Source organism: Tachysurus fulvidraco, chromosome 8 (genome assembly GCF_022655615.1).
Source record: "Tachysurus fulvidraco isolate hzauxx_2018 chromosome 8, HZAU_PFXX_2.0, whole genome shotgun sequence".
In the NCBI taxonomy this organism is placed as follows: Eukaryota; Metazoa; Chordata; class Actinopteri; order Siluriformes; family Bagridae; genus Tachysurus; species Tachysurus fulvidraco.
Genome location: NC_062525.1, coordinates 23,110,923 through 23,135,812, shown reverse-complemented (window position 1 = coordinate 23,135,812; position 24,890 = coordinate 23,110,923). Strand labels below are relative to the sequence as shown.

The 24,890-nt window shown below is 39.2% G+C and overlaps 3 protein-coding genes across 4 annotated transcripts in view; 1 reads left to right on the top strand and 2 right to left on the bottom strand.

The window, feature by feature from the left end:
- Positions 1 to 1,239, bottom strand: part of vps25 (vacuolar protein sorting 25 homolog) — a 9,587-nt gene extending 8,348 nt beyond the window's left edge. Inside the window, exons 1-2 of the mRNA XM_027163288.2 lie at positions 1,089 to 1,239; positions 412 to 557 (exon numbers count right to left, since the gene is read on the bottom strand). Coding sequence (XP_027019089.2) covers positions 412 to 557; positions 1,089 to 1,135 — 193 coding nt within the window. The 5' untranslated portion in view covers positions 1,136 to 1,239. The remainder of the gene's footprint in view (positions 1 to 411; positions 558 to 1,088) is intronic.
- Positions 1,240 to 1,767: 528 nt separating this feature from the next.
- Positions 1,768 to 5,760, top strand: pagr1 (PAXIP1 associated glutamate-rich protein 1). The gene is made up of 5 exons (XM_027163287.2): positions 1,768 to 1,955; positions 3,304 to 3,459; positions 4,071 to 4,392; positions 4,890 to 4,978; positions 5,321 to 5,760. Exons 2-5 carry the CDS (start codon positions 3,309 to 3,311, stop codon positions 5,554 to 5,556), a joined length of 798 nt encoding a protein of 265 aa, XP_027019088.1. The 5' UTR covers positions 1,768 to 1,955; positions 3,304 to 3,308; the 3' UTR covers positions 5,557 to 5,760.
- Positions 5,761 to 10,854: 5,094 nt separating this feature from the next.
- tlcd3bb (TLC domain containing 3Bb) lies at positions 10,855 to 24,106 on the bottom strand. 2 transcript variants are annotated; one of them, XM_047817520.1, is made up of 7 exons: positions 23,274 to 24,106; positions 16,551 to 16,755; positions 16,346 to 16,429; positions 15,599 to 15,821; positions 14,823 to 14,918; positions 11,823 to 11,932; positions 10,855 to 11,641 (listed from the first exon to the last, which is right to left on the bottom strand). In XM_047817520.1, exons 2-7 carry the CDS (start codon positions 16,673 to 16,675, stop codon positions 11,371 to 11,373), a joined length of 909 nt encoding a protein of 302 aa, XP_047673476.1. In that variant the 5' UTR covers positions 16,676 to 16,755; positions 23,274 to 24,106; the 3' UTR covers positions 10,855 to 11,370. The 2 variants fall into 2 exon arrangements, with proteins under 2 accessions (XP_047673476.1, XP_027019002.1); XM_027163201.2 differs by lacking the exon at positions 23,274 to 24,106 and adding an exon at positions 21,069 to 21,938.
- Positions 24,107 to 24,890: the final 784 nt, after the last annotated feature.

The window sequence follows — 24,890 nt, the reverse complement described above, 5'->3', positions numbered from 1 at the left end:
AATTGTATATATTGTATACTTATTTGCATATGTATATTTCATATGTTTATTTAAACTGCACATTTTCACACCTGTAAATGTGTACATACAATTTCTTCTATACTGCATATGACATCCTGTTACACTGTGGAGATTGTCACTAAAACAAATTCCTCGCATGTGTAAACATGCCTGGCAATAAAGCTGATTCTGATTCACTATTTTCCAAATGTTTGTACACCCCTGACCATCACACACACATTTTATATGTTTATATATTTTTCCCATCAGCTGTTATAATGCACACTAAAATCTGTAATATTTCTGCGCATGCATTAGCTACTGTACCCTAAAAACATCGCTGTGTGTGTGTGTGTGTGTGTGTGTGTGTGTGTGTGTGTGTGTGTGTGTGTGTGTGTACTTAAAGGATACTCTCGATCTTCTTGTTGTTGAACATGGGGCTCTCCTGTGCCTCCAGTACGTCCATAGTGTAGAGTTTCCTGTGTCGGCAGTATGACAGGGCGAGAGAGCACCAAGCCGCCAGCTGCTTCTGCCTGGTGTCAGCATTGGGCTGTAGTCTAATAACCATAACAAACAGGGTTAAACCCCCTACTACAGCCCACCTCCACCCAACACTGAAGCCAGTCACATTAACCTTATAGCTTGTTAAACTCATTCAATAGTCCTTAAATACATCAATGTTCAAGATTTCTGTCACTAAGAAGATAACACATTAGCACTAAGGCTAGCACTCACTCACTCTCAATCACACACACACACTCAATTCACTCACAATAACTCACCACACACACACACACACACACACACACACACACACACACACACACTTCCGTAGCAGTGAACCAGAAGTACGGCTCAATCCCAAGTAGCAGCACGTTAAACATTACTAGATAGTGTGTGACAAGCACGGTTCCCTAGCGGACCGAGGGCACCTACACAGGCTGTAAAGTGCGGTTTGGGATGCGGCCTCAGAGAAAAACTAGACAAGTCTCTTACACAAATCATTATCTCACCACACAAAGCCAGTGAAGATGTATATTTGAGTCTGAGCCCACTGTCAGTGTTATACGCCGGCTTTGTGTACTTACGTGTAAAACGGGGGGAAATTGTACTGCCAGGGCCACTCAAAACTCATCTCCAATACAAATCGCCTCCACTTGCGGCCAACTAAACGCCGTCAAACTGGGGTTAATTCTTACCCACCTGTATTCCGATTAAGTCCCGCCCATAAAGCGCATACTGAAAGGGCAACTGTCGAATCAACAACGATTTTTCTGAAAATTCGTTAGGCTGGACGCTGATAGCCAATCATCGCGGGAAAAGCAGGCTTATCAGAATATGGGTGGGGGGAAATATGGTGTCAGGGTTATGAATGTTTCCGGAATGGCAGGACGTGGGTTCTGCGTGACAAGTTAAAAGTCTTTAATGTGACGCAGGGTGGCAATATAATAGAAATCAATTACACGCCTAATTAATTGAAACGCCAAATAATTAACCAAAGTGGTAATTCAGTTGACTAAACTATTAAATAAAAGTTTAAATAATTAAATTTAATATAGAATATTAATTTAAAAGGAATACGTGTTTAGTTGGATTATTTATTTCTACTATTTGTTTATTTGACAGATTCCCAACCCTGGTCTCAGAGCATCCCCTATCCTGATTATTGTAGTGTTACTGACTGTTTTTGTTGTTTGTTTGTTTATTTGTTTGGTTTAATGTAACAGTATTTAAGGTCCTGTGTGTATGATGGTCCCCCGAACGCAGGTGGCGCTGTGGTCAAATGATCACGCCACTGGATGACGCAGACGGCGGGAGTCTAGCAGAGAAGTAAACATTCAGTTCATCATTGATCACAATAAACAATGGAGACCAGAAGTCGTAGATTAAACCCGCTGTAAAGCTTCTGCTCTGATCCAGAACACACAGGCATCTCTTCATGTGAGCTCGTTACGGTAAGAACTCTGTATGTTCTACACCATTGTAGGTTTTTCATCAATCTTTCTCAGCTCAGCTGTGAGTCGGATGTAGCACAGTGTACTGCATAAACCACTTCCTGTTATAAACATCTATAAGATCAATTAATCATGACAGGAAAGAAACATGCATCAGACAACCGGAGTAAATTACTCTGTGTGTGTGTGTGTGTGTGTGTGTGTGTCTTTGTCTTTGTCTGTCTGACAGACAGACAGACAATGTGTGTGTGTCTTTGTCTGTCTGTATGTGTGTGTCTTTGTATGTCTCTCTCTGTGTGTGTGTGTGTGTGTGTGTGTGTGTCTTTGTCTGTCTGTCAATGTGTGTGTGTCTTTGTCTGTCTGTATGTGTGTCTTTGTGTGTGTGTGTGTGTGTGTGTGTGTGTGTCTTTGTCTGTCTGTCTGTCTGTCTGTGTGTCTTTGTCTGTGTGTGTGTCTTTGTCTGTGTGTGTGTCTTTGTCTGTGTGTGTGTGTCTTTGTCTGTGTGTGTGTGTCTTTGTCTGTGTGTGTGTGTCTTTGTCTGTGTGTGTGTGTCTTTGTCTGTGTGTGTGTGTCTTTGTCTGTGTGTGTGTGTCTTTGTCTGTGTGTGTGTGTCTTTGTCTGTGTGTGTGTGTGTGTCTTTGTCTGTGTGTGTGTGTGTGTCTGTCTTTGTCTGTGTGTGTGTGTGTGTCTGTCTTTGTCTGTGTGTGTGTGTGTGTCTGTCTTTGTCTGTGTGTGTGTGTGTGTCTGTCTTTGTCTGTGTGTGTGTGTGTGTCTGTCTTTGTCTGTGTGTGTGTGTGTGTCTGTCTTTGTCTGTGTGTGTGTGTGTGTCTGTCTTTGTCTGTGTGTGTGTGTGTGTCTGTCTTTGTCTGTGTGTGTGTGTGTGTCTGTCTTTGTCTGTGTGTGTGTGTGTGTCTGTCTTTGTCTGTGTGTGTGTGTGTCTGTCTTTGTCTGTGTGTGTGTGTGTCTGTCTTTGTCTGTGTGTGTGTGTGTCTTTGTCTTTGTCTGTGTGTGTGTGTGTCTTTGTCTGTGTGTGTGTGTGTGTGTGTCTGTCTTTGTCTGTGTGTGTGTGTGTGTGTGTGTCTGTCTTTGTCTGTGTGTGTGTGTGTGTGTCTGTCTTTGTCTGTCTGTGTGTGTGTGTGTCTGTCTTTGTCTGTCTGTGTGTGTGTGTGTGTGTGTGTGTCTTTGTCTGTCTGTGTGTCTTTGTCTGTCTGTCTGTCTGTCTGTGTGTGTCTCTGTGTGTGTGAGTGTATATTTGTGATTGTGTGTGTGTGTGTCTGTGTGATACAGAGTTGTTTGTATGTTTCATTGGGTCGATCAGGCCGTGTTTAATCATGTCCTCTGTAAGCAGGTGTGATGCAGGCAGTGGAGGAAGCGGAGTCCTCGCTCTCAGACAGAGCAGAGACGATGGGTGTGAAGGAAAACGAGGAGAAAACCACAGAAGAGGACACAGAAAAAGAAGGCAAAGGAGCCACTAAATCCGAAGACATGACAGAGGATGAAAAAGGTATAAAAATGAGCAAGATGCCTTTATTTTATGAGAACATTTTATTTTCCTGTACAGCAGAGCGCTCAGTGTGGACACTGGAACATGGGTACTGCTCTCAGAGGGAAGTGTGTCTTCTGTTTAAAAGAAGCCTGCAGTTTCAGTAGCAGCTTAAAAGAAGAATCTTGTCCCTATTACTAAAATTTTCACAGTAGGTCAGAGACATTTTAATCTGATTCTGGTCAAAGACACTGAGATCGATATTAGGTTTTACCTCCTGTGTCAGAGGTTTTACTTCTCTGACAGAAATGAAAGAGTGGGTGTGACTGAGAGAGCACATCAGGATTGAGTTTGTGTGATGGTGTGTATGTTTTTGTGTGACGGAGTGTGGAAGTGTGTGTGCATGTTGTGTATGTTTGACTGTGTTTGTGTGATGGTGTGTGTTTCAGTTTGTTTGTGTGGACGTTTGTGTGATGGTGTGTGTGTGATGGTGTGTATGTTTGATTTTGTGTGTGTGATGGTGTGTGTGTTTGATTTTGTGTGTGTATATATGTTTGATTTTGTGTGTGTGTTACAGAGTGTGGAAGTGTGTGAGACTGATTTACCTGTTTTAATTTGTCAACATTTCTCAGATGAGGAGAAAGACACAGAGTTACTGGAAGAAGACAAAGAGGACGAGGGAACAAAGGAGGATGAAGACATGACCAACGGACGCCAGCGGGAGGAAGACGAGTGGGAAATCCCATACAGCGACGAGGAGCTGGAGGAAGCTAAGACCTGGATGCCTCCACCTGAGGAGATCAAGCGTTTATATGAACTCATGGCTAAAGAAGAAATGCTGGAGCTGAAGTGGATCCCTTTACCTCGCAGACCTCCAACTCCACCACGCACTCCTTCTCCAGAGAGAGACGGCGAGAACTCGGACGAGGACAAGCAGGAGGAGAGCGAGCGCAAGTGAGTGAATGCTTATCCAATGCGTTGTGTCTGCATGCGTGTGGGTGTTTGTGTTTAGCAGTGTTAGTAGTTAATATTGTTCCCAGAAGGTTGTTAGTTTCGCTTTTTCTACTTTGTAAACAAGCAGCAATAATTGTGGATCGAGTACTTTAAGATGCTTCACTGAATCTTATGATAACACTTATGATCATAGGACAAAGTATACATAAATTATAAGTGAAAATTATAATCTCCTGACCACTAGGTGACACTGTTCTGAAACTGCTCATTTACACACCAGGTTTGTCTTGAATAAGCCGTTTTTGTTGAAGTAGAACCTCGCGTTCATTCTGGCGCACTTGGAGCCACAGTCGTTGACATGTTATTTGTAAATTCAAGGCATGCTTATCTACACTCGACTCGTGTGCAGTGTGTAATGAAACCTTTTTTAAGCTATTTTTCATATGGGAATGTTTATAAAATTAGTATAAAGTCTGTGGATTGTTTTCTGTTCGCAGGCCTCCAACACCTACTGAGTTTGATTTTGAAGAAGAGCAAAGCTCCATGACTCCCAAGAATTCATTCCTTGGACGACGCAGAACACCAGGTATGAGCTTTACCTCAGTGCCCAATTCTGTGATCATAAAACATTTCAGGAGTGAACCAACTAATCGTGAACCTCGCCATATGTCATAGCGGCAGAAATGGTATCATTTGTCTCTATGACATTTCTGCTCTGTGCCAGAGATGTTTACATTTACATTACATTTATTACATACAGATGTTAGAACATCTCTAATATAATGGGTCACTTTTTAATCTAAATTATAGAAGCTCACTGAGATCATATATTATAATCTTTATGAATAGTGTTCGGTATTTGATTGTTTCTCTACAAGGAAATTCTGAAATGATGAAAATCCTTAGTCACTTGCTTTGCTCTTACCAGGATCCTCCGCTCGTTCCTCTGTGAAGCGAATCGCTCAGCTCGACAAGGTGCTCTTCGACATGAAGCGCCACCAAAAGCTCGAAGAACAGATCCTCAGGACAGGTCGCGACCTTTTCAAAAGTGAAAAATCCGCACAAGAGCGCTCGTCCCCCAGCACTCAGAGGGAAAGAGAAAAGGAGAGAGAGAGAGACAGTGACCCCAGCACCATCTTCAGCCCCAGACAGAGGAGATACTGAGGAAATATACAGGGATAGGGACAAGTCTGTCACACCCTTATTTCTGGTGTGTGATCCATTGCATTTTTAAGAACAGATGATGACATGTTTATGAATTTTTTTTTTTTATACAATAAACACACTGAGTGAAAACATGAAATGTGTGAAAGAGATTCCAAGTGAAACATTATCCATTTGAATAAATGTGTTATGTTGATGACAATATTTTGATTTGTAGACTCCGCTTGTATATGTGCGTGATGCTTTCTGTAAATCTACATGAAGCGTCTGACCCGGTGAGTGGACCAATAGAGCATGGTTTCTGTGTCTGAGAAACCTTTCAGCGTTTACTTTAGAAGCACATCATCTCAGTTGTTAAGATGCTGGAAGGTTCAGAGTTAGGCATTAGAGTTTGTCATCGCTAGTATGTTTACTAACGTTTAGAATTAAAATTTTTATTGTATTTCTGTGTGAAAGGCTTATAACAATTTACATTGTCTCAAAGCAGCAGATGATATGAGGAAGAAACCTTGAGAGGAACCAGACTCATAGAAGGTTTCTATGAGTAAGCCAGCATTCATACACACCAGGGCTGTAACAGTATGGAATCTGCAAATATATTATTTTATGTACTGAACTTTAATTTTAGATGTTTGACTGTAGAAAAGCTCTTCACACAGCATAGTGTAAGAACAATTAAGTAAGGAAATACACCTATTTAAATTGCATCACATTGCATTATTGCAAGTAATGTCATTTGGTACACAGGGAGAACAACTACACTGATCAGTCATAACATTAAAACCACTTGCAGGTGAAAAGAATCACATTAATTACCTAATTAAAGTTGTTAAACAGTGGGATATATTCTGTAGTACACACTCAATTCTCAAACGTGTTAGTAGGAAATCTGCCAATTTGTGATGGCTAGCACGTTCCTGGTGTGCAGTGGATAGTGCTCCAAGGGAATCAGCTGGTGAATCAGCCACAGGGTCATGGTCAGCCTAGATTCACCGATGCAGATGGGGAGAGGATGAAACCTTAAACTGTTAAACTGAACTTTGTATTGTCCTCCAAATCCCAAGAGTTTGTGGTATGTGCTGGATGACTTTCAGCACACCTTCAGAGGTCTTGTGGAGTCCATGCCTCAAGAGCTTAGAGCTGTTTTGTTGGCACATGGGGGGACATACACCTTATTAGGCAGGTGGATTTAATGGTATAATATCAGCTAAAACAAAACCATCATAAATATATATCCGATTGTTACAATTGTAATATTTGCGGCAATCTGAATAGAGGGAGGGTCTTTGATGCTTAGCATATCAGAATATTCCAGTCTAAAACCTGGTCCCTTCTGCCAAGATGTTCATTCTTGGCTATGGATCTCAACCACACTCCAAAAAGACCCCAGTATCTCCATGTCAACATGCAGATGTATCCCAAAAATGCCCATCTCCGTTTCCAGGTTTTCTGTGGTTTAAACCGAAGAGGGCAGCACACATTTGTAAATCTATGAATTTCTCATAAAACTATTAGAGATTACAGGATGAGAATCTGGGCTGTTTTTCTAAAACTTCATGAATATGAATAAAAAAATATGTTAAAATTCCAATTTTCATCAAGAGGAGCAATAATTTATGAACTGAATTTCACACTGTCCTGGTATAGTCGAGTTTATACAGTTATACAAACCTATTAGCACACAGACATGCTAGCAGTGTTTTTTTTTGCCTTTGCCTTTGCTTTCTATGATCAATGTATGATCAATGATCAATGTAGTCACCCAAGGATTACTTGGAATGTTAGTGCTGTAAATTGTCATAGAAACCCTACAATTCTTTTGGCATGGAAGGACATGGTTTTCTGCACTGACCCCATCCATTTCCTCCCTCCCTGGTCTGATTTTTTTCAGTTTTGTGAAGAAAGATTCCTCATTTCTAACTGTAGACAGATGTCATGACCTCAGAAATGTATTCAGGTCTGGAGTCCGTAGATGTAACCATCATTTATTTACAAAAGTACAATGTAGGCCACCTTTGTGAGGTGAGTGGTTAAACAGCCTCCCAAGTCGATGTGTACAGGTTTACACTGATTACTTCTTTATCATACATGCAAAATTTCATTGCAAACTGTTTTGGTTTTCTTCCCAAAATATAAATGTACAAATGCAACATTGGATTCTTTGTGACCCTGAGATGAATGAAGCACCTGCTGGAGATGAACGAATGATCAAACGAATGAAGAGTGAAATGAATGAATGAATAGGTCACAAGTACCCACGTTAATAAATGTGTTAATGAATTGCTGTTTTGTTTGACCCTGTGGCATCCCAGTCCCAGTGATCTACAATAGCATTTTAAGGAGCAGCTTTCAGAGGCTTTAAATGCTTCAGACCATTGGTGTAAGACAACCCATAGCAGCACCATACCATACTAATCACACTGCATGTTGGACATTTTTACTTTGAGGTAATGGCCATATTTGCCACTGTACCTGTGGCTCCGGGACCATAACCTACAAATATCTTGGTTTAACAAGGAGCTCATCATCTTCAAAATGCCACAGTCATGTTTCAAGTCCCACCTCAAACTGCCATATTGTACCATGTCCATTAAAAGACGTCCTGAGATCAGTCACAACATTTACATTCCATTGGAATATTATGGACTTATGGAGGTTTTTAGTAAACCACACGCCTCCCAGCTGCCTCCACACAAACCCTGGGACTGTGCTATTGATTTGCTACCCTTGAACAGCTCAGGGAAGCACAAATACTAAACTGGATTTATGGAGCACCTATAAATCAATCCCCACCAAGCGAGATGGGCATCGTTGTCACCCAGTTCAAGTTCTCCATCACCTACAATCCTGGAACCAAGAACAGCAAAGTAAATGCCATTTCTTGTCACCATGACCCTGTACGAAAAGGTACAGACCCAGAGCCCATCCTGCCCACCTCCCTTGTCATAGAACTTAATTGTTGGGATATCTTGGGATAACCTTCCCCACCCGAATGCCCACCCTCACTACAGTATGTACCATTGGTTTCAGACAAAGCATATTAGAATGGGTTTACTCAGCTCAGGAGACCCAGGCATTCAACAAACGTCGCAGCGAATGTGTAATGCTTTCTGGTGGCCATTTGAGATGTCAAGAAATACATTTAAGACTTGTGCCATTTGTACCCAAACTTCCACCCCTCATAAACTGCCTGCAGGACTCCTCGAGCCACTTCACATCACGCAACCATCAGATGTCCCCTCCGTAGACACCTCACTTAAGAGGTCTTTGACCCAAGAGGTTTGGGAAACTCTTGCACCTTCAAAGGGCAATTCACAGTCAACACCTCCAGGAAAACCATTGAAGGTGTACGCACCCTCTATACCAACCTGGACAATGCATTTGACTACCCACAAATCTATGCCTGAAAATACCTTCCTGTAAACTCAACCCCCAGTTCCTTCAAGGATAAATCTGATAACTTATTGTTTATAATTACCTGCCAGTTACCGCATATCCCCTCCTTTTATATCTCACTCCTCAAAGCCAACCCACACTAGGCACTTTGTCTGCCTCGGCTTTCATTAAAATCTTCATTATATCCTGCAAATGGATTCCACCTCTACTTCGTTTACAGTTGGTACTATTGCATTGTGAACAAGTGAATCATTGAATTTCTCAAGGAGCAACATATACATACAGTACAGACCAAAAGTTTGGACACACCTTCTCATTCAAAGAGTTTTCTTTATTTTCATGTCTATGAAAATTGTAGATTCATACTGAAGGCATCAAAACTATGAATTAACACATTTGGAATTATATACGTACATAACAAAAAGTGTGAAACGACTGAAAATATGTCATATTCTAGGTTCTTCAAAGTAGCCACCTTTTGCTTTGATTACTGCTTTGCACACTCTTGGCATTCTCTTGATGAGCTTCAAGAGGTCGTCACCTGAAATGGTCTTCCAACAGTCTTGAAGGAGTTCCCAGAGATGCTTAGCACTTGTTGGCCCTTTTGCCTTCACTCTGCGGTCCAGCTCACCCCAAACCATCTCGATCGGGTTCAGGTCCGGTGACTGTGGAGGCCAGGTCATCTGGTGCAGCACCCCATCACTCTCCTTCATGGTCAAATAGCCCTTACACAGCCTGGAGGTGTGTTTGGGGTCATTGTCCTGTTGAAAAGGTGGTGTGTCCAAACTTTTGGAAGGTGTGTCCAAACTTTTGGTCTGTACTGTACATTCCAAAAAAAGTCGAAAATTCACTTTTAACATTATTAAGCATTATTACGTAACTTACCAGTAGTCTGGGCTGAGTTTCTCAAAGCACAAAGATCAATGTTCAATACTCTTTAAAGAAAGTGACACACTGTCTCTACCGCAAGTCTCACTCCTGTACGTGGTTTATTTCACTGTCATTTAAAAAAACTAAAAAGCAGTTGCAAACATTTTAGGTTTACTGTAGGATCATAAGTCCATAACTTTAATAATTTAGTAATTCAATACAGGTATCATACAAACATACAGTTTCATAACCAGTATGATAACGAACATAAATAGACAGAGCAGACAGAGCACTAAAACCGTTAAATTAAAAAGTTTGTTAAATTTTAGCAAAATTAATGAATAAATAAATTGTAACTTACAACAAACAAATAATCGTCAAAGACTAAGCTTAAATAAAAAGGTTATAGAGAATTTTTCTATTATATGAGAATATTTCCCCCTTGAATTATCCACACTGTAGTTTTTTTTAAATTTATATTTAAATTCTCTACTATAACCAAAAAAAGCAAAGAGGAAATAAAAGGACATATAATTCCAAAAAGGATAAGGCAGCGACATTTTCGATCGTTTATTTTTTACCTATAAATTCAAGGGTTGCCTATTTTATCTTTGTATATACAAGTAGTATATAGAGAGATAGATACAGTATATAGATAGATACAGTTGATAGTGCTGGTTAAGATCTACCTGAATGTTCTGCCTTAAAGTACCTATACAGATCTCTGTAAGGCCTTAAGTCAGGACTTTTGAGTAGCATCTCACCCTTTTCTTTAATGCTTCGGTTATTAAGCTTAGCCAGGCTGTCTAAAAACAAGGAACTAGCATGTACAAAATAATACATTCCAGAAAGGATTTTATATAGAGGGTGAAAAAGTCCAGTAGTTTTCATTGTCTTTACAGATCTGTCTTTAATCTCTGGTTTAAGTAAGTAAGATCTTGTGTATGAAATCAATTTAGATTTTATTGCCAGTTAGGTTTTACACAAACCTAATATTTATTTGAAAATATTTGCATTTTGATTTTTTTCCCCCCATGAAACTCAATTTGTCGTTCGATGTATTATTTTTTGCAAATCAATACATGCCTCTCTAATCAGTCATTATAACCCAGTTAGTGTCATAATAATGCATAATAATGACGCATATTGCCTCAGTTTTTCAAACATTTGTGCATTTGACATAGGCTTGCCTACTGTGCAAACACAACTGCAAAGTTCATTCCAGTCTCTCTCTGTTTTTTTTTTTTTGTTGTTTTTTTTTTTATGAGCACAGCTCTTATATGTCTACTAAAGAAGTCCTATATGCAGTACAGGGATCTTGGAGCTAAAAAGAGTTCTGTATTGTACTGCTATAGTACAACTATTCTGTTACACTTTGTGTAGATCCAACGTCACATATTTTTCTTTGATTATATCAGCTTCATCCTCTTCTTCTTCTTCTTCTTCTGCACAGTTAATTCAATCAGGCTTCATTTTGTGACCCACTTAGACTCAAACTCATACACATACAAACAGGTATACAGTTGTTCTTTATCTGAGTGTCTCTTCTTAGTGGATCATGGTGGTGGGTGGATCTAGGGTGTCCACCTGACCTCCGTAGCCATTGGCTTGCTGAAAAGAAGATGAGTGTCGGTCTGGCAGGAACCTGGACGGAGAGGTGGGCTTACGGGAACGTGAGGAGCCTCTAGTGAACAAGCGCAGAGCCCCACGGCAGATGAGGGAGAACCAGTAAAGCTGAGGCGCCATGAGCAGAGCAGCCCCCAAGTTACACTGCCACGGCAAAACAAGAGGTACCTGGTAAAGAGGGATGGACGCGTATCTGACAAGGAAAAGATGGAGAAAACATTTCACATAAACAGCAACATCAGTAAAGGGAAAGTAGATTGATTCCTATTAAGTTTTATTAATTGGAAGAAAGCAGGTGTGAAAAGTTAAAGACAGAGAGAGATAGAGAGAAAGCAAAAGCTAAAAGAAGTGAGAAGGACAATGGAGACCCATACCTGCCGTAAACATAGTAGAGGTAGGGGAAGAGAAGGACTCGACAGATGAAGAAAGTGACCAGCATGAGAGCCCCGTTCACTTTGTGAAGTAACGTGTGCTGCTGCTTGTACTGAGAGAAAGTGCAAGTGGAAGGGTAAAAAAAAAAAAACACAAATACCTAATTTGGAAAGAAGTTTGAACATATGGGATGGGGTTACATTCAGAGAATGATTAGCTTGTAATCATCCTGATTGCATTTTTTATGTCATTTGGTTTGATAGCGCTCAAATCATTGTGTTGAAAAGTTGCATCACCAATTCTGTTCCTTATAACAATGTTCTGTTTAGTGCTCCAGATTTTCTCATGTAGGAAACAGTAATTAGGTTACGGTTTACTGTACGACACAGCATGTGCTGTCTGAAGAAGGCACCGTAATTACAAAAACGACGATTAAAATAAAACGTGGAATGAAGTTAAGAACAAAATTTAATCAAAGATGAAGAAAAGAAAATGCAATCACAATGACTTTGACCATGGCATGACTGTTAGTGTCAGATGGTTTAAATATTTCAGGAACTGTTGATTTCTTGGGATTCTGATACACCAAAGCATCTGGAGAGATGAAGAATGGACTGAACAACAAAAAGCATTCAATGAGAAGCAGTTCTGAAGGCAGTATTGCCATTGTGAAGAGAAATGCCAGTCTGGGTTGAGGGGCTACAACAACTTAAATAACTACTCTTTACAAGTACAGTGTTGAAAACCAGCTCAAAATGCACGTCATTGAGCAGAACGCCACATTCAGTTCGACTCCATAATCAGGAATCTGAGGCTATAGTATGCACAAATTCCTTAAAACTAAGTCTAGTAAAACATCAGGCTGTCTGATGGAGCTTGATTTCTGCTATAATATAATGATCTATGGGTCAGAATTTGTATTTGTGGCAACACTAGTATGTATTCATGAACCAAACCTGCCTTGTGTAAACAATCCAGGCTGGTGGAAGTGGTGTAATGGTGTGACGAATGATTAGGTGTCAAACACCTGGCTCCTTAGTATCAGTTGTGCATCACTTGAATACAAGTTGCTGACCGCATTGCCTCCCTTTAAGGACACAATTTGCCCATCTTATAACCACTACTCCCAGCATGCCACAAAGCACACAGTATCTCACACTGGTTCTATGAACATGAAAATAAGTTCGGTGTTAATAACTTTAACACCCTCCCCAGTCATCAGATTTGCATCCAATAGAGCAGCTTTGCAACATGGTAGATCGTCTGAAAGCTCTTTAATCTGTAGCTCGGTCAAGTGAACATAGACCGGAATCTCAAAGAAAGGTTTCCGATGTCCTTCAATGCCATGAAGAATTCAAGCTGGATCGGTCCTTCCCAGTGTTAGCATGATGTTCCTAATAAAGTGGCCAATGAACGATCTCTACCCATGTCCCTATTCTATATAATCATACTTATATGTGTAACTATTATACCTAACACGTGAATGTGGCATACATCTGATCTATTTAATACTGTGTCCTCTGCATGCTCTTGAGAATCTGGACACACATTCGGCTATGGTCGATATAGAGACAGGCTCTGGGTATGTGACTGCTGCATGAAAGGCATGAGAGGATATTGTGTCTAGTGTTAAAGCTAGTCTCTTAACCTATGAGGATACAGTGAGCAGTGAGATGCTATGAGGAGGAAAACAGACAACCATTCCTAAGCCAAATGACAACACAGTACATGTAATAAATGGGTCCTTTTGCATGCACTGTAGCTCAAAGATCTCTTGAGAGTGCACATGGCCTTTCAAGTCAGGGCTTGCAGGCATTCTGACGTGTGCTCTGTTTTGTTTTTGCATACAGAGAATACATGGCAGCTGTGAGGTTTTTTTTGTTTTTGTTTTTTAATCAGGGACAAAAAGGTGTCTGTTATTGAAGTGCATATCTCTGCTTTATTTGTTTCATCTGTGAAGGTTCATTTGTGATGTTCATCTGTTTTATCTGTTTCATTTCTATGCAAAAAAAAAAAAACGCTCGCTCATGCAGTTAAGAACTCAGAGTGAAGCCGGGTGTCTGGGGAGGGATCCGCTGTGACGTATTGAAATCCTGTCGTCCAGTGAACAATTTGTCTATTTGTTTTAGTTAAAACAAAATGCACTTGGATATGAATTTCCTTTAGGACTACAGGCTGCACCTGTCCACTGAAAACAGTTTGCATGATATTGCAGTGAATTTTTTAACATTTTGTTTCAGAAATAAATGTTGAATTTCAAAATATTGGAATTCATTCATTCATTTTCTACCGCTTATCCGAACTTCTCGGGTCACGGGGAGCCATCTCAGGCGTCATCGGGCATCGAGGCAAGATACACCCTGGACGGAGTGCCAACCCATCACAGGGCACACACACTCTCATTCACTCACACACTCACACACTTCGGACAATGTCTTTGGACCGGGGGAGGAAACCGGAGTACCCGGAGAAAACCCCCGAGGCACGGGGAGAACATGCAAACTACACACACACAAGGCGGAGGCGGGAATCGAACCCCCAACCCTGTAGGTGTGAGGCGAATGTGCTAACCACTAAGCCACCGTGCCCCCAAATATTGGAATTTCTATAGTAAATTTTCTCTAGAAACTGTGCACTACTGCATTTTAATACAATTTTAGGTAAATTATTCGATACAAGTAGCATCGGCTTACTGCCTCGCGTCCCAATTGGTATAAATTTAGCTACCAAATTTATTTGGAGAGCACTTTCGACTATATCATACAGAAGTCATACAGTAGATTTATAAGCCTTAAGAGTAAGCCAGAGATTACACTGTTCAGGAAAAAGGTCTATGAGGATCTGGAAATCCATTAATAAATGCGCATTAATGTATAGTGTGAGCACTACATGCTTAATATTGCATGCATTGTTGTTTATGACTAGGGGAGAGTGATGAATAAGTATTAAAAAGGCCAGAGGGATGGACGGGAAAACACTCATCAAATCAATAATGAATGTACCTGAATAAGGATTTTGCCTAGGCAGACGGAGGGAGTGCTGAGCTCAGCTAGGAACATGACGCCTTGGAAGTAATCACCCTTCCCCTGCCTCCAGAACTGAGAAAGGAACAACATCACATTGTTAACACACAGAATGAACAAGCAGCATTTCACCTGAACAGCCCTAGGCTTGGGGTCTAGTCTAGAAAACCCTTCCAAAAAAGTGATGTTTCTACAGAATCAGTGGTTTTGTTATTTATAACTTCTCCTCTGAGGGTACATTTAGATTCTGTGTGTTTAAAATGGACAGGCACAAGACTAGAAAAAAACATTGCCTAAATGGCTACCTAGCTGCCAGCAAACTCTTTCTATTTCTGAACTTACGATTCATTCGATTCAAGTTCTTCATAGACAAAGCTGTTATTGAGTCAATAGTTGAAACGAATCCCAGGTGTTTCTATTCAGCAGCAAACCAGGTCCATAACTATAAGGACTTTGTTAATGATGGGTTGTGATTTTCACCACTCTAAAAAAAATTTCCCTGTGTTTCACAGACCCCCGAGACCCCACCTGAGAGCCATGGGCCTAAATCTAGAGCCTCCTAAAATCACAGTGGAAATGTGGTGTATGTGTCATCACGATAGAAACCAATGGACTTTTTTAGATAACTGATGGAGGAGAGAAACCCCAGCACTGCTCTCTGATCTAATGCTGTATTTATCTAGGTCAAAAATGAGGCCCTACATTTTCCTTTCGCAGATAACTACACAAATAAAAACATGCATGGCGACTGTTACCACGGAGACTGGGAAGCACACGGTGACCATGACGACATGATGTAAGACCATGAGGAACTCTCTGCGGAGGTAGCTTCTCAGGACCACAGTTTTGGATTTGGGCCCGTTATCCATCTCATGACCTTTGACCTGAAGCTTGTGCCAGTAGCACAGGAACATAGCGTATATATCGTACACGAAGTAGGGCACAGCAAACAGGATGTAGGAGGTGGTCAGCCAGTGCCTGAAAGATAACATTCTTGAAAGCACATGGCTCGCACATTTCTAAAGACCCGCTGCTCTAAACAGACGCTTCTTTGTCAAAGAAAAAGGCATCATTTTAATGCTAGAGGAATAAAAAATCTGGAATGATCTGGAATTTTGACATAAACAACATATAAAACAACACATACGATCAGAACAGTTGACAGTCTCCCATTTTTTTGTTGAAAATGCTATGAGCTGTTTAAGTGCTGCTATTCCTCAGGATTAGTATGAAGCACTTTATATCATACATGATACTATAAACATTATTGAAAAATAATCACCCCCAAACTTGCATTAGTTGAACTTGGACTTGGGGGCATTAAATCACATGGTTTTGACTCACATTAACCTAATCCTGTACTTATTATAATTATATACCTGGTATGAATCAATGAATGATCCAGAAAAGCTTGAAATGATCTAGAAAATCTGTTTATATTGCAATTTTTTTTTAAAGATTTGATAAAGATCCATTTTCAACTTCATTAAATAACAACTTACTGATCCTTGATGATGTCATCACAGGAAGTCGAGATGATGTAACCAGCTGAGGAGGCCATGACTGCTTGGACTGATGACACCAACCTGATGTAGGTTTTGCAAAGGTAAATGTGTTCGAATGAGTTCGACTGAGATGTACATTAACATTATATCCTGCATTACTCTATGAATGAAAACTAAAATCAATAGAATCACTGCACTTTACCTGGCTGACACCATGACCGCATCCCCCTCGCCCCATCTCAGACCAGGCAGCCGTTTCAGACATTGCTTGGACAAGAGGAAGAGCCCCGGGAAAAACACAGAGCCCGCAGCCAAAATGGATAACATGATCGTTGGTGGGTGAGGTCAGCTGACGCAGCGTTCACAAAGCACTCTAAGGGTTTTAGAGCGTCTGCCGTCCTTCCCTCCTGTATGAAAGAAAAGATTATTCAATTGACCTAGCTTTGAAATTTTTACTCAGATATAATTTAATGTACCTATGAAATGGAGCACAACAGGAACCGAATATTTAATCCGCAACCATGAACGGTTCATTTCACTGGTTCAGTTTTGTCCAGAAAAAGCAGGTATTTGTTCACTTAAAACAGCACAGGTAAGTTATAATAACCTACTATATGAGTCAATGCCACTCTTCAATCTTTGTGTGGTTTACCAGGTCCAGTTACACACCGCTTCATTACGATTTCGGACCTTCAGTGAGAAGATACCGACTTCATGTGACAACAACCTCCTCATCAATACACAATCATCAGACTGTAGAAATGGCATTAATCATAATAACACACTCCGTTGTTTATAACAGTTTATAATCACACCCCAGAGTGTCACCCAAATGAAGAGGAGGTTCACTTTTGCATCTGGTGTCATCTAAGGGAGTTTTTCCTGACTTCAGTCACCTCAGACTTGTTCAATAGGGATAAATAAAAGCACATTAGAATATAAGTCTAATATTAATCTGGAGCTTTTGTATAATATGAAACTTTTGTACTATATTTCTTATCTTTAGTAAAGCTGCTTTGAGAGAATTTCCATTGTTAAAAGCTCTATAACAATAATGTTTTTGTTGCTTTCACAAACTGCACATGGCCAAGAGTCTGTGTCTGTATCATGACTAAATGTGTGTCCAGATTCAGTACTCGTTAGATGTAGCACATAAGTTATGATTTGGGGTTATTTTTTAAGAATCAACCAAGTAAAATTCAATATTATATATGGCTAAAAGATGACTAATAAATTCATAATGAGTGGAAACTTCAGATTGGCAGACTACTGCATGTACTGTAGCAACCTGCCATATGAATAGCAGAGTAGCTCATGTGGTGCCATCTGTTGCACTTTCACACAGAAGATAATATGACCACATGATGAGATTTTTTGCCAAGCAGTGCTTTATATGTTAAGTATAAATGAATTGATTAATTGTGATACTTATAGCGGTTTATCTTGGATACTGTTTTCAATACACTTTTTCTTTAGACGCCATGTGTGAATGACTCAAACACCTGTAAAAGTTCTGGACTGTGTTGTGAATACATATATGATGATTTGAGGCAAGTCATTATGATGGTGAAATATTGATGAAAGTATTTGGCACAATTTGGCAACCCCAATGTTGCAAACTACAATAAAAGCAAACCTGCAATAAGCCCTAATTGCAGGAGAAGACAAGAAACTGGTGAGATCTATTTACACATGGAATCTGATCAAAATCTGTTGAGTAGAAATCTACAGATAATCCACATTCTGGAAGGCCAACATAAATTCTCTAAATTATGATAAAAGGAGGAAAGTACAATCCAAGTGATATTAACATGTAAAAACTGAAAAATTATGCTTTCGCACATTCAGTAATTGTATGTGCGAAAGCATGTTTTTTAAACTAAACTTTTCCATTCATGATAATGATGATCTTGATAAGGTGATCTTCATTTCTAGCAGTTAACTGACAGTTCAAGCCCTTAACGTGTCTGTAACAATCCCAACAATAATAATTGCTAAAGCATACAGGGTTATCAGCTTAAATCAATTTACCTTTCAATTTGTGTGGCACAGAGACCAACAAAATAAAGGTTTTTTTGTTTAACATCTCCACCATTTAACAGATACCCTTATTAAGAGTGACTAACATTTTATCTCTTTTTTTAGACAACTGAGGGATAAGGGCCTTGCTCTTATAGCAGCGGCAGCTTGGTGGACATAGGAATCGAACTCACAACCTTCCGATTGGTTGTCCAGCACCTTAACTACTACCAGTAGACTGCATTGCTACCTCACAACTTCAAGGTCCCAAGGTTAAATCCTGAGCACAGTTAGTGCCTGTGTGGAGTTTCCATGCATGATAGGGGTTCTTCTGTTTTTTTCCACATCATAAGGTAATGCAAAAGGTAGACTGGCTACAATATACTGGCTTTAGGTATGAGTGAATTTGTGTGCAAGGTGAGCCGTGATGGACTGGCATCACAGCCAAAGGGTGTATTCGTGCCTTGTGTGTTCCTGGGTTAAGCTTCTTATTCACTGTGACTCTGACTAGGATAAATCCAAAGTGATTAGTGAAGATGAATGAATGAATGGGAAAAAAAAACAGATTCTGACCGTTGTACGAAACATACCTTTGCACAATGTTTTGTACAACGCTCAGAGTCCACACTGGTCAGCACTATCTTGTTTTTTGTCTTGTAGTGTTTTGTATTGTCTGTCTGCACGAACTTTTGTCTTGCACTCTTTGCACTAGGCTGCACACATTGCACTTTATGTGGATAGGACAACTTACTTTCATTCCTGAGCTCTGTCTTGTCTTATGTAGGACCAACAATTTAACAATTTCCCATTGTCTCAAAGCAGCTTTACAGAAGTATGGAAACAGAAGTGAGAGAAAAAGAAATAAATATATAATAATAATAATAATAAGAATAATAATAATAATAATAATAATAATAAGAAGAAGAAGAAGAAGAAGAAGAAGAAGAAGAAGAAGAAATAAAAACACATAAGTAATATATACAATTAAAGTTTAAAATTAATTTAAAAAAGATTAACTTAAAATCTAAAATACTATATATTGCTATATATTAATGAGGCCGACTCTGAGAATTCCTGAGGCATCTAGAGATCTACCAGCTCCAGTTAGACTCTGTGATACTTAAGAAGAGATGTGAACTCCATGTGATCTTTTGCAACAATACAACATTTGTTAGACTGTATATTTTGTAATCATACCCTCCAATGTCAGACTTGATCATCCCCTTTGAGTCTGCTTCCTCTCAAGGTTTTCTTCCTTACCATCTACCTTACAAGGGAGTTTTTCCTTGCCACTGCTACCTGAGTCACCTCAGACTTGCTTAAAAGGAATAAATACTGTACATACACATTGTGAACTAAATATATCTAATATTAATCTTGAATTTTGTATTCTGTTAACCATTATATTATTCTTTATATTAACCATTTGTTTTATGTTTATGTTCTGTAAGACAATGTCAATTGTAAAAAGCACTATACAAATAAACTTTAATTGAATTGAATATATATCTATCCTTATCCCTAATGAGCAAGACGGAGGTGACGGCGGCAAGGAAAAACTCCCTGAGATGATATGCGGAAGAAATCTTGAGAGGAATCAGACTCAGAAGGGAACCCATCCTCATTTGGGTGACACTTCACAGTAAATAGTGTAAATGTAAATAATGTCCTTTCTACAACAGTTTACAATAGTGCAACCAAGAACTCATGAGGAACTAATGGGTCGTCATTTATATATATATATATATATATATAGTCGAAATGACAAGAAAAGCTTCTCTTGACTTGACTCTTGGAATGAATGAATGAGTGAGTGAATGATGCTTGTTTAAACAGAATGTGGTACCCTTACAAGACTGAGACTAACTGCTCTTACTAGTGTCATTACACATGACACTGTATTGGCAGTGAATCAAACGAATCAAAATTCGCTCGATTCACTTTCAGGGTTTGAAAGAGTCGACTCAGCAAATTGAGTCGTGTTTCCCATCACCAGTGCTCACAGAGAATGGAGTCGAGCAAGTTTACTGGGACAGATCTTATAACAAGATATGACGTGCTAATAAACCCTGAAACCACACACTCAGCACATCCATGTTCCAGGCAAGACACGTTTATTAGCAAATAACTAGATTCATATCGATGCAACTGCAAACTGCTCTAAAAAATACGCAGTGCGCTATTTTGCAGCCTAAACGTAGATTTTGCGCACGAGATTTTTGATTTGATTTGCATCAAGTCTTCATGCGTCACTGAGTTGCACGAGACCTCGTTTTTAAAAGGGTGATGATGCTCGTCTCCTCATGTGACGCGTCAGTGATGCTCTTTTGTTTACACCTCGAAGTACAGCTCAAGGAATCATTACATGTACACAGACAAATGGAACGTTTCCTGAATAAAAGCTTAATAATTATAGCTGATGATCTATGATATATCATATGTTATGTTTTTGTCCCACTGAATGACTGATTCATATCACACACACACACAGATAAATAGTGTCGATGTCACTAAGCAAATCATTCAACCTTCAACCACGTTTAAAGTCAAATCAGCCTTGTGCCTTGTTGTGTGTGACTGCATCCAGCACCGCATCCGACACAGCGCAGCCAGCATTGTGCAGCATGCGGGATTTGGATGTAGTCTGTGATCTAAAGATGAGCAGACAGTAAAAAAACAAAACAAAAAAAACGCAGCCTACGTTGCGGTGTTTCAGTCAGCGGCCTGTAGAAATCCGCATCCCTGTGAAAAAACCCAATGGCGATGTCCGGCCACGACACACCGTGCAGTTTACTGACATAGTGTCCTTTTCCTGGTTGCTTCTTGCTGCTTTGTGGACGGTGCGTGAGATCTTCGTGGTGTGATGCGCTTCAGGATGCGAGCTGATGCTGCTCTTCTCTCTCTCTCTTTCTCTCTCTCTCACTTCCTCTCCGGCTAGCGTGGTTTGCCCCATCCGCACTTCTATACCTATCTTGCCCTTTAAATCTGCCCCCCCCCCAGATTTAATTTCCTTTGAGCTTGGACACTTTTTGGGTCATGCTTTAAAATCTGTTTTGCTGACTACACTGGATCCGGATGGAGATATATAAAGATTAAAGCTGTGGGTTATTATGCTACATTATTGATCAGGATGCACAGTGAGGCAGGATGCAAAAGGGATGAGCTTAACAAGTCACCTTGGGTGGCGTAGGCCTACGGTTACCATTCTGATTACCGACCTGGTCTACAAGACACAAAGAACCTAAAAACATCAATGCTTCAAGCCGCATATGATAAGCACAGTCAGTGCCTGTGTGGAGTTTCCGTGCACGGTAGTCTTTTCCTCTAGTCTATATTTAACCTGGGTTCTTTTGTTTTTTTCCACATCATAAAAACATGCAAAAGGTAGACTGGCTACAACATACTGGCTCTAGGTGTGAGTGAATGTGTGTGCAAGGTGCCCCTTGATGGACTGGCATCACAGCCAAGGGTGTATTCATGCCTCGTGTGTTCCTATTACCATTCTGATTACCGACCTGCTCTAAGACATGAAGAACCTAAAAACACCAACGCTCCAAGCCGCATATGATAAGCATCTGTAAGCTTTTTTCCCCCATTACTGGTATTTGGAATCAGATTTATGAAGATTTACTTACAAAAGTCAAAGTTACATCTCAGTTATAGCTGAGCAGAAGGTTACGGGCCAACAATGTACTGGGACTAATGGAACAGCCTTCCTAGATCTGCTACTGCTGGTGTCATTTAACTTTAACACCACCATTCCTTATCACTGTTGTTAAGCATGCATATACAGATATACACACACACACACACAATATATATATATAAATAAATAGATAATAATAATAATAAAAAAAAACTGTAGTGTGCCTTTATAGCTTTAGACATACTAATAATATTTCCATTGCATATATCCACATCAAATTTAGACCTAGTTGTGAAAATCTTTTGACCTTACTTATATGTACAAAAACGTACTAGCATTCATAATAATAAATATCCATATTTATAATAAAATATTTTGCTTCAAATTACATGGTCAGAGATAGAAATGCTGCAAAAAATTTTATTTGGTCACCATTAGTTACGAAGGGTTCATGCAAGTCATGGTGAAGCTCAGTTCTCAGGAACCACATTATTAACAAAACAAACAAACAAAAAAACATTACACACTCTCATTCACTCACACAATCACACACTACGGACATTTTTTTTTCCAGAGATGCCAATCAACCTACCATGCATGTCTTTGGACCGGGGGAGGAAACCGGAGTACCCGGAGGAAACCCCCGAAGCACGGGGAGAACATGCAAACTCCGCACGCACAAGGCTGAGGCGGGAATCGAACCCCGACCCTGGAGGTGTGAGGTGAACATGCTACCCACTAAGCCACCGTGCCCCTATATCTTTCAAATGGAGCTAAAAGAAATCACACCCATACATGTGCACCATGCTAGATTTGACAATTTATTATCAGATTAATGATAATGAAGATTAGAGTGAAGCTAAGAAAATAAATAAATAAATAAATAAATAAATAAATAAATAAATAAATAAAGAGTTGCAGGATGACCAAAAAGCAGCAGGTAAAACAGATGCATAGAAAACAATTAGCAATGAACAGTACCACAAATATCTCCATTCCTGCACCTCATGCACATTTAATAGCATTTACAAATATTAGATTTCGTTTGAAATGATTTATTTGGGTCAAAACATAGAACTTTTTGGTAGATAGTAGTGTTTGAAAAGTTGGGTTCAACATATGATCTCAAGAGAAGCATTCCTACAGAGGCAGAAGCATCATGACATGAGGCACCTGATCTCTGCCAACATTACTGGGGCTTTACACATCATTGTGAGTGAATTACTTTGACTTATTATAGAAGAACTTATCTGTACTTACTTGTCTGAATACTCTTTTCTGGAGCATGTATCTAGAAGGATGTATTTGTAAAACAAATCTTGAAGAATTTATGAAGTTTTGCATTCATGAAAATCCTGGTGCACATTCAGATCTATGGGTACGGGTGTGAGTTTGACCAAAAAAATTAGAATTTGAATCAATAGCATAAATAATTTTTGTATGCTATGTATTGTAAATCTATTTCTAAGGAAACATACAACTTTGTAAAATGTATGCTTTTGATACAGATTTTGCTGTTTTGTTGATAAATTTCTATTTTAAATACACATGTTTGGACTTTTCTTAAATTCTTGTGTCGTTTCATACTAATGTCATTAACATAATAAAAAAAATTGACAAAAATATGAATAATCAAATTAAGCAAGCCAACACACAAAAAAATGATCAGGAGAAAAACAGTGGCACTGTATAAACCTAGAAGATGTATGGATAACATTTATAATATAGCTATGCAAGAAAGTGCTTCTAAAGCTTCATCATCAATATAAATGTAAATACAATAAATTTACAATAAAATTGTCAAAATCTACAGTAATGAAGGCACGTCGCAGCAATCAGTTAAAATTATATAAATCAATATGTCTTGTGCCACAAATTTGCCTTCATCAATTCACTTGGATACACTGTTGTGTAGTTGCAAAGTCTACACAGACACGAACAATAGTTCAGGACTGGATTTGCTTCTGCTCTGCTACTGTACTGATGGCCCGTACTGACTATAAAATACACATAATACACAATGAGAAATAAATGAGGGAAATAAATGTCTTCCTGAATCCTTCATTGGGACATTATTCATGGAAATCCGATAGCAGGTACAGAGTTTAGGCAAATTTAAGTATAAGAAAACTTACCAACGTAAACCGTGATAATCCTCTTGGAGGCACTGTAATGTAGTGAAATTATTACAAGTGTCTTCGAGAACTATGATTCTTCAAAAGACTATTACTCTCACAGTTGCTTCTGTTTAATTATTTTCTTCAATCTTTTTACCTGAAATGTAATCTGTTTTTAATGATATGAGTTGATAATTAATTACTACACACAACAATTTATTAACTGGTGATTGTAATATTGATTAAAGTAAAGCTGATCTTTGATAACATAAATACACGTCCCCATGCACAGAAAAAAATCCCCAACATCTGCCCAATTCAGAGCTACATAAAAGTGACACGTTTCACCCAAAGCTGTCATTACTTGCCTTTCTTTTTAATAGTCAAAATTACAAAATAATAACATGATCTACATAATCTACAAAATAAATGACATACTATATTCATGATCATGGTAAGCATCAACGTAATTATTATAATTATTATTTTTTTGCTCTAACACTTGCTAATAGGCATGCATACTGTTGAGAAATATAAAAATATAAATATAAATACATCCCATTAATATTTCGTACTGAATCCAAGCCTACAATTTAAAATACCTTTAGAGTCTTATTCATTAAAACAGGGAAGAGTGGTACGATAAGGCATTGAGATGCAGTGCCGGAACTCTACTGATTCCTATAGGAGAGGTATTCACCTTAGTGCTAGATGAAGAATAACCTAAAGATGATTCAGAGCTTAATAAACAATTACGGGT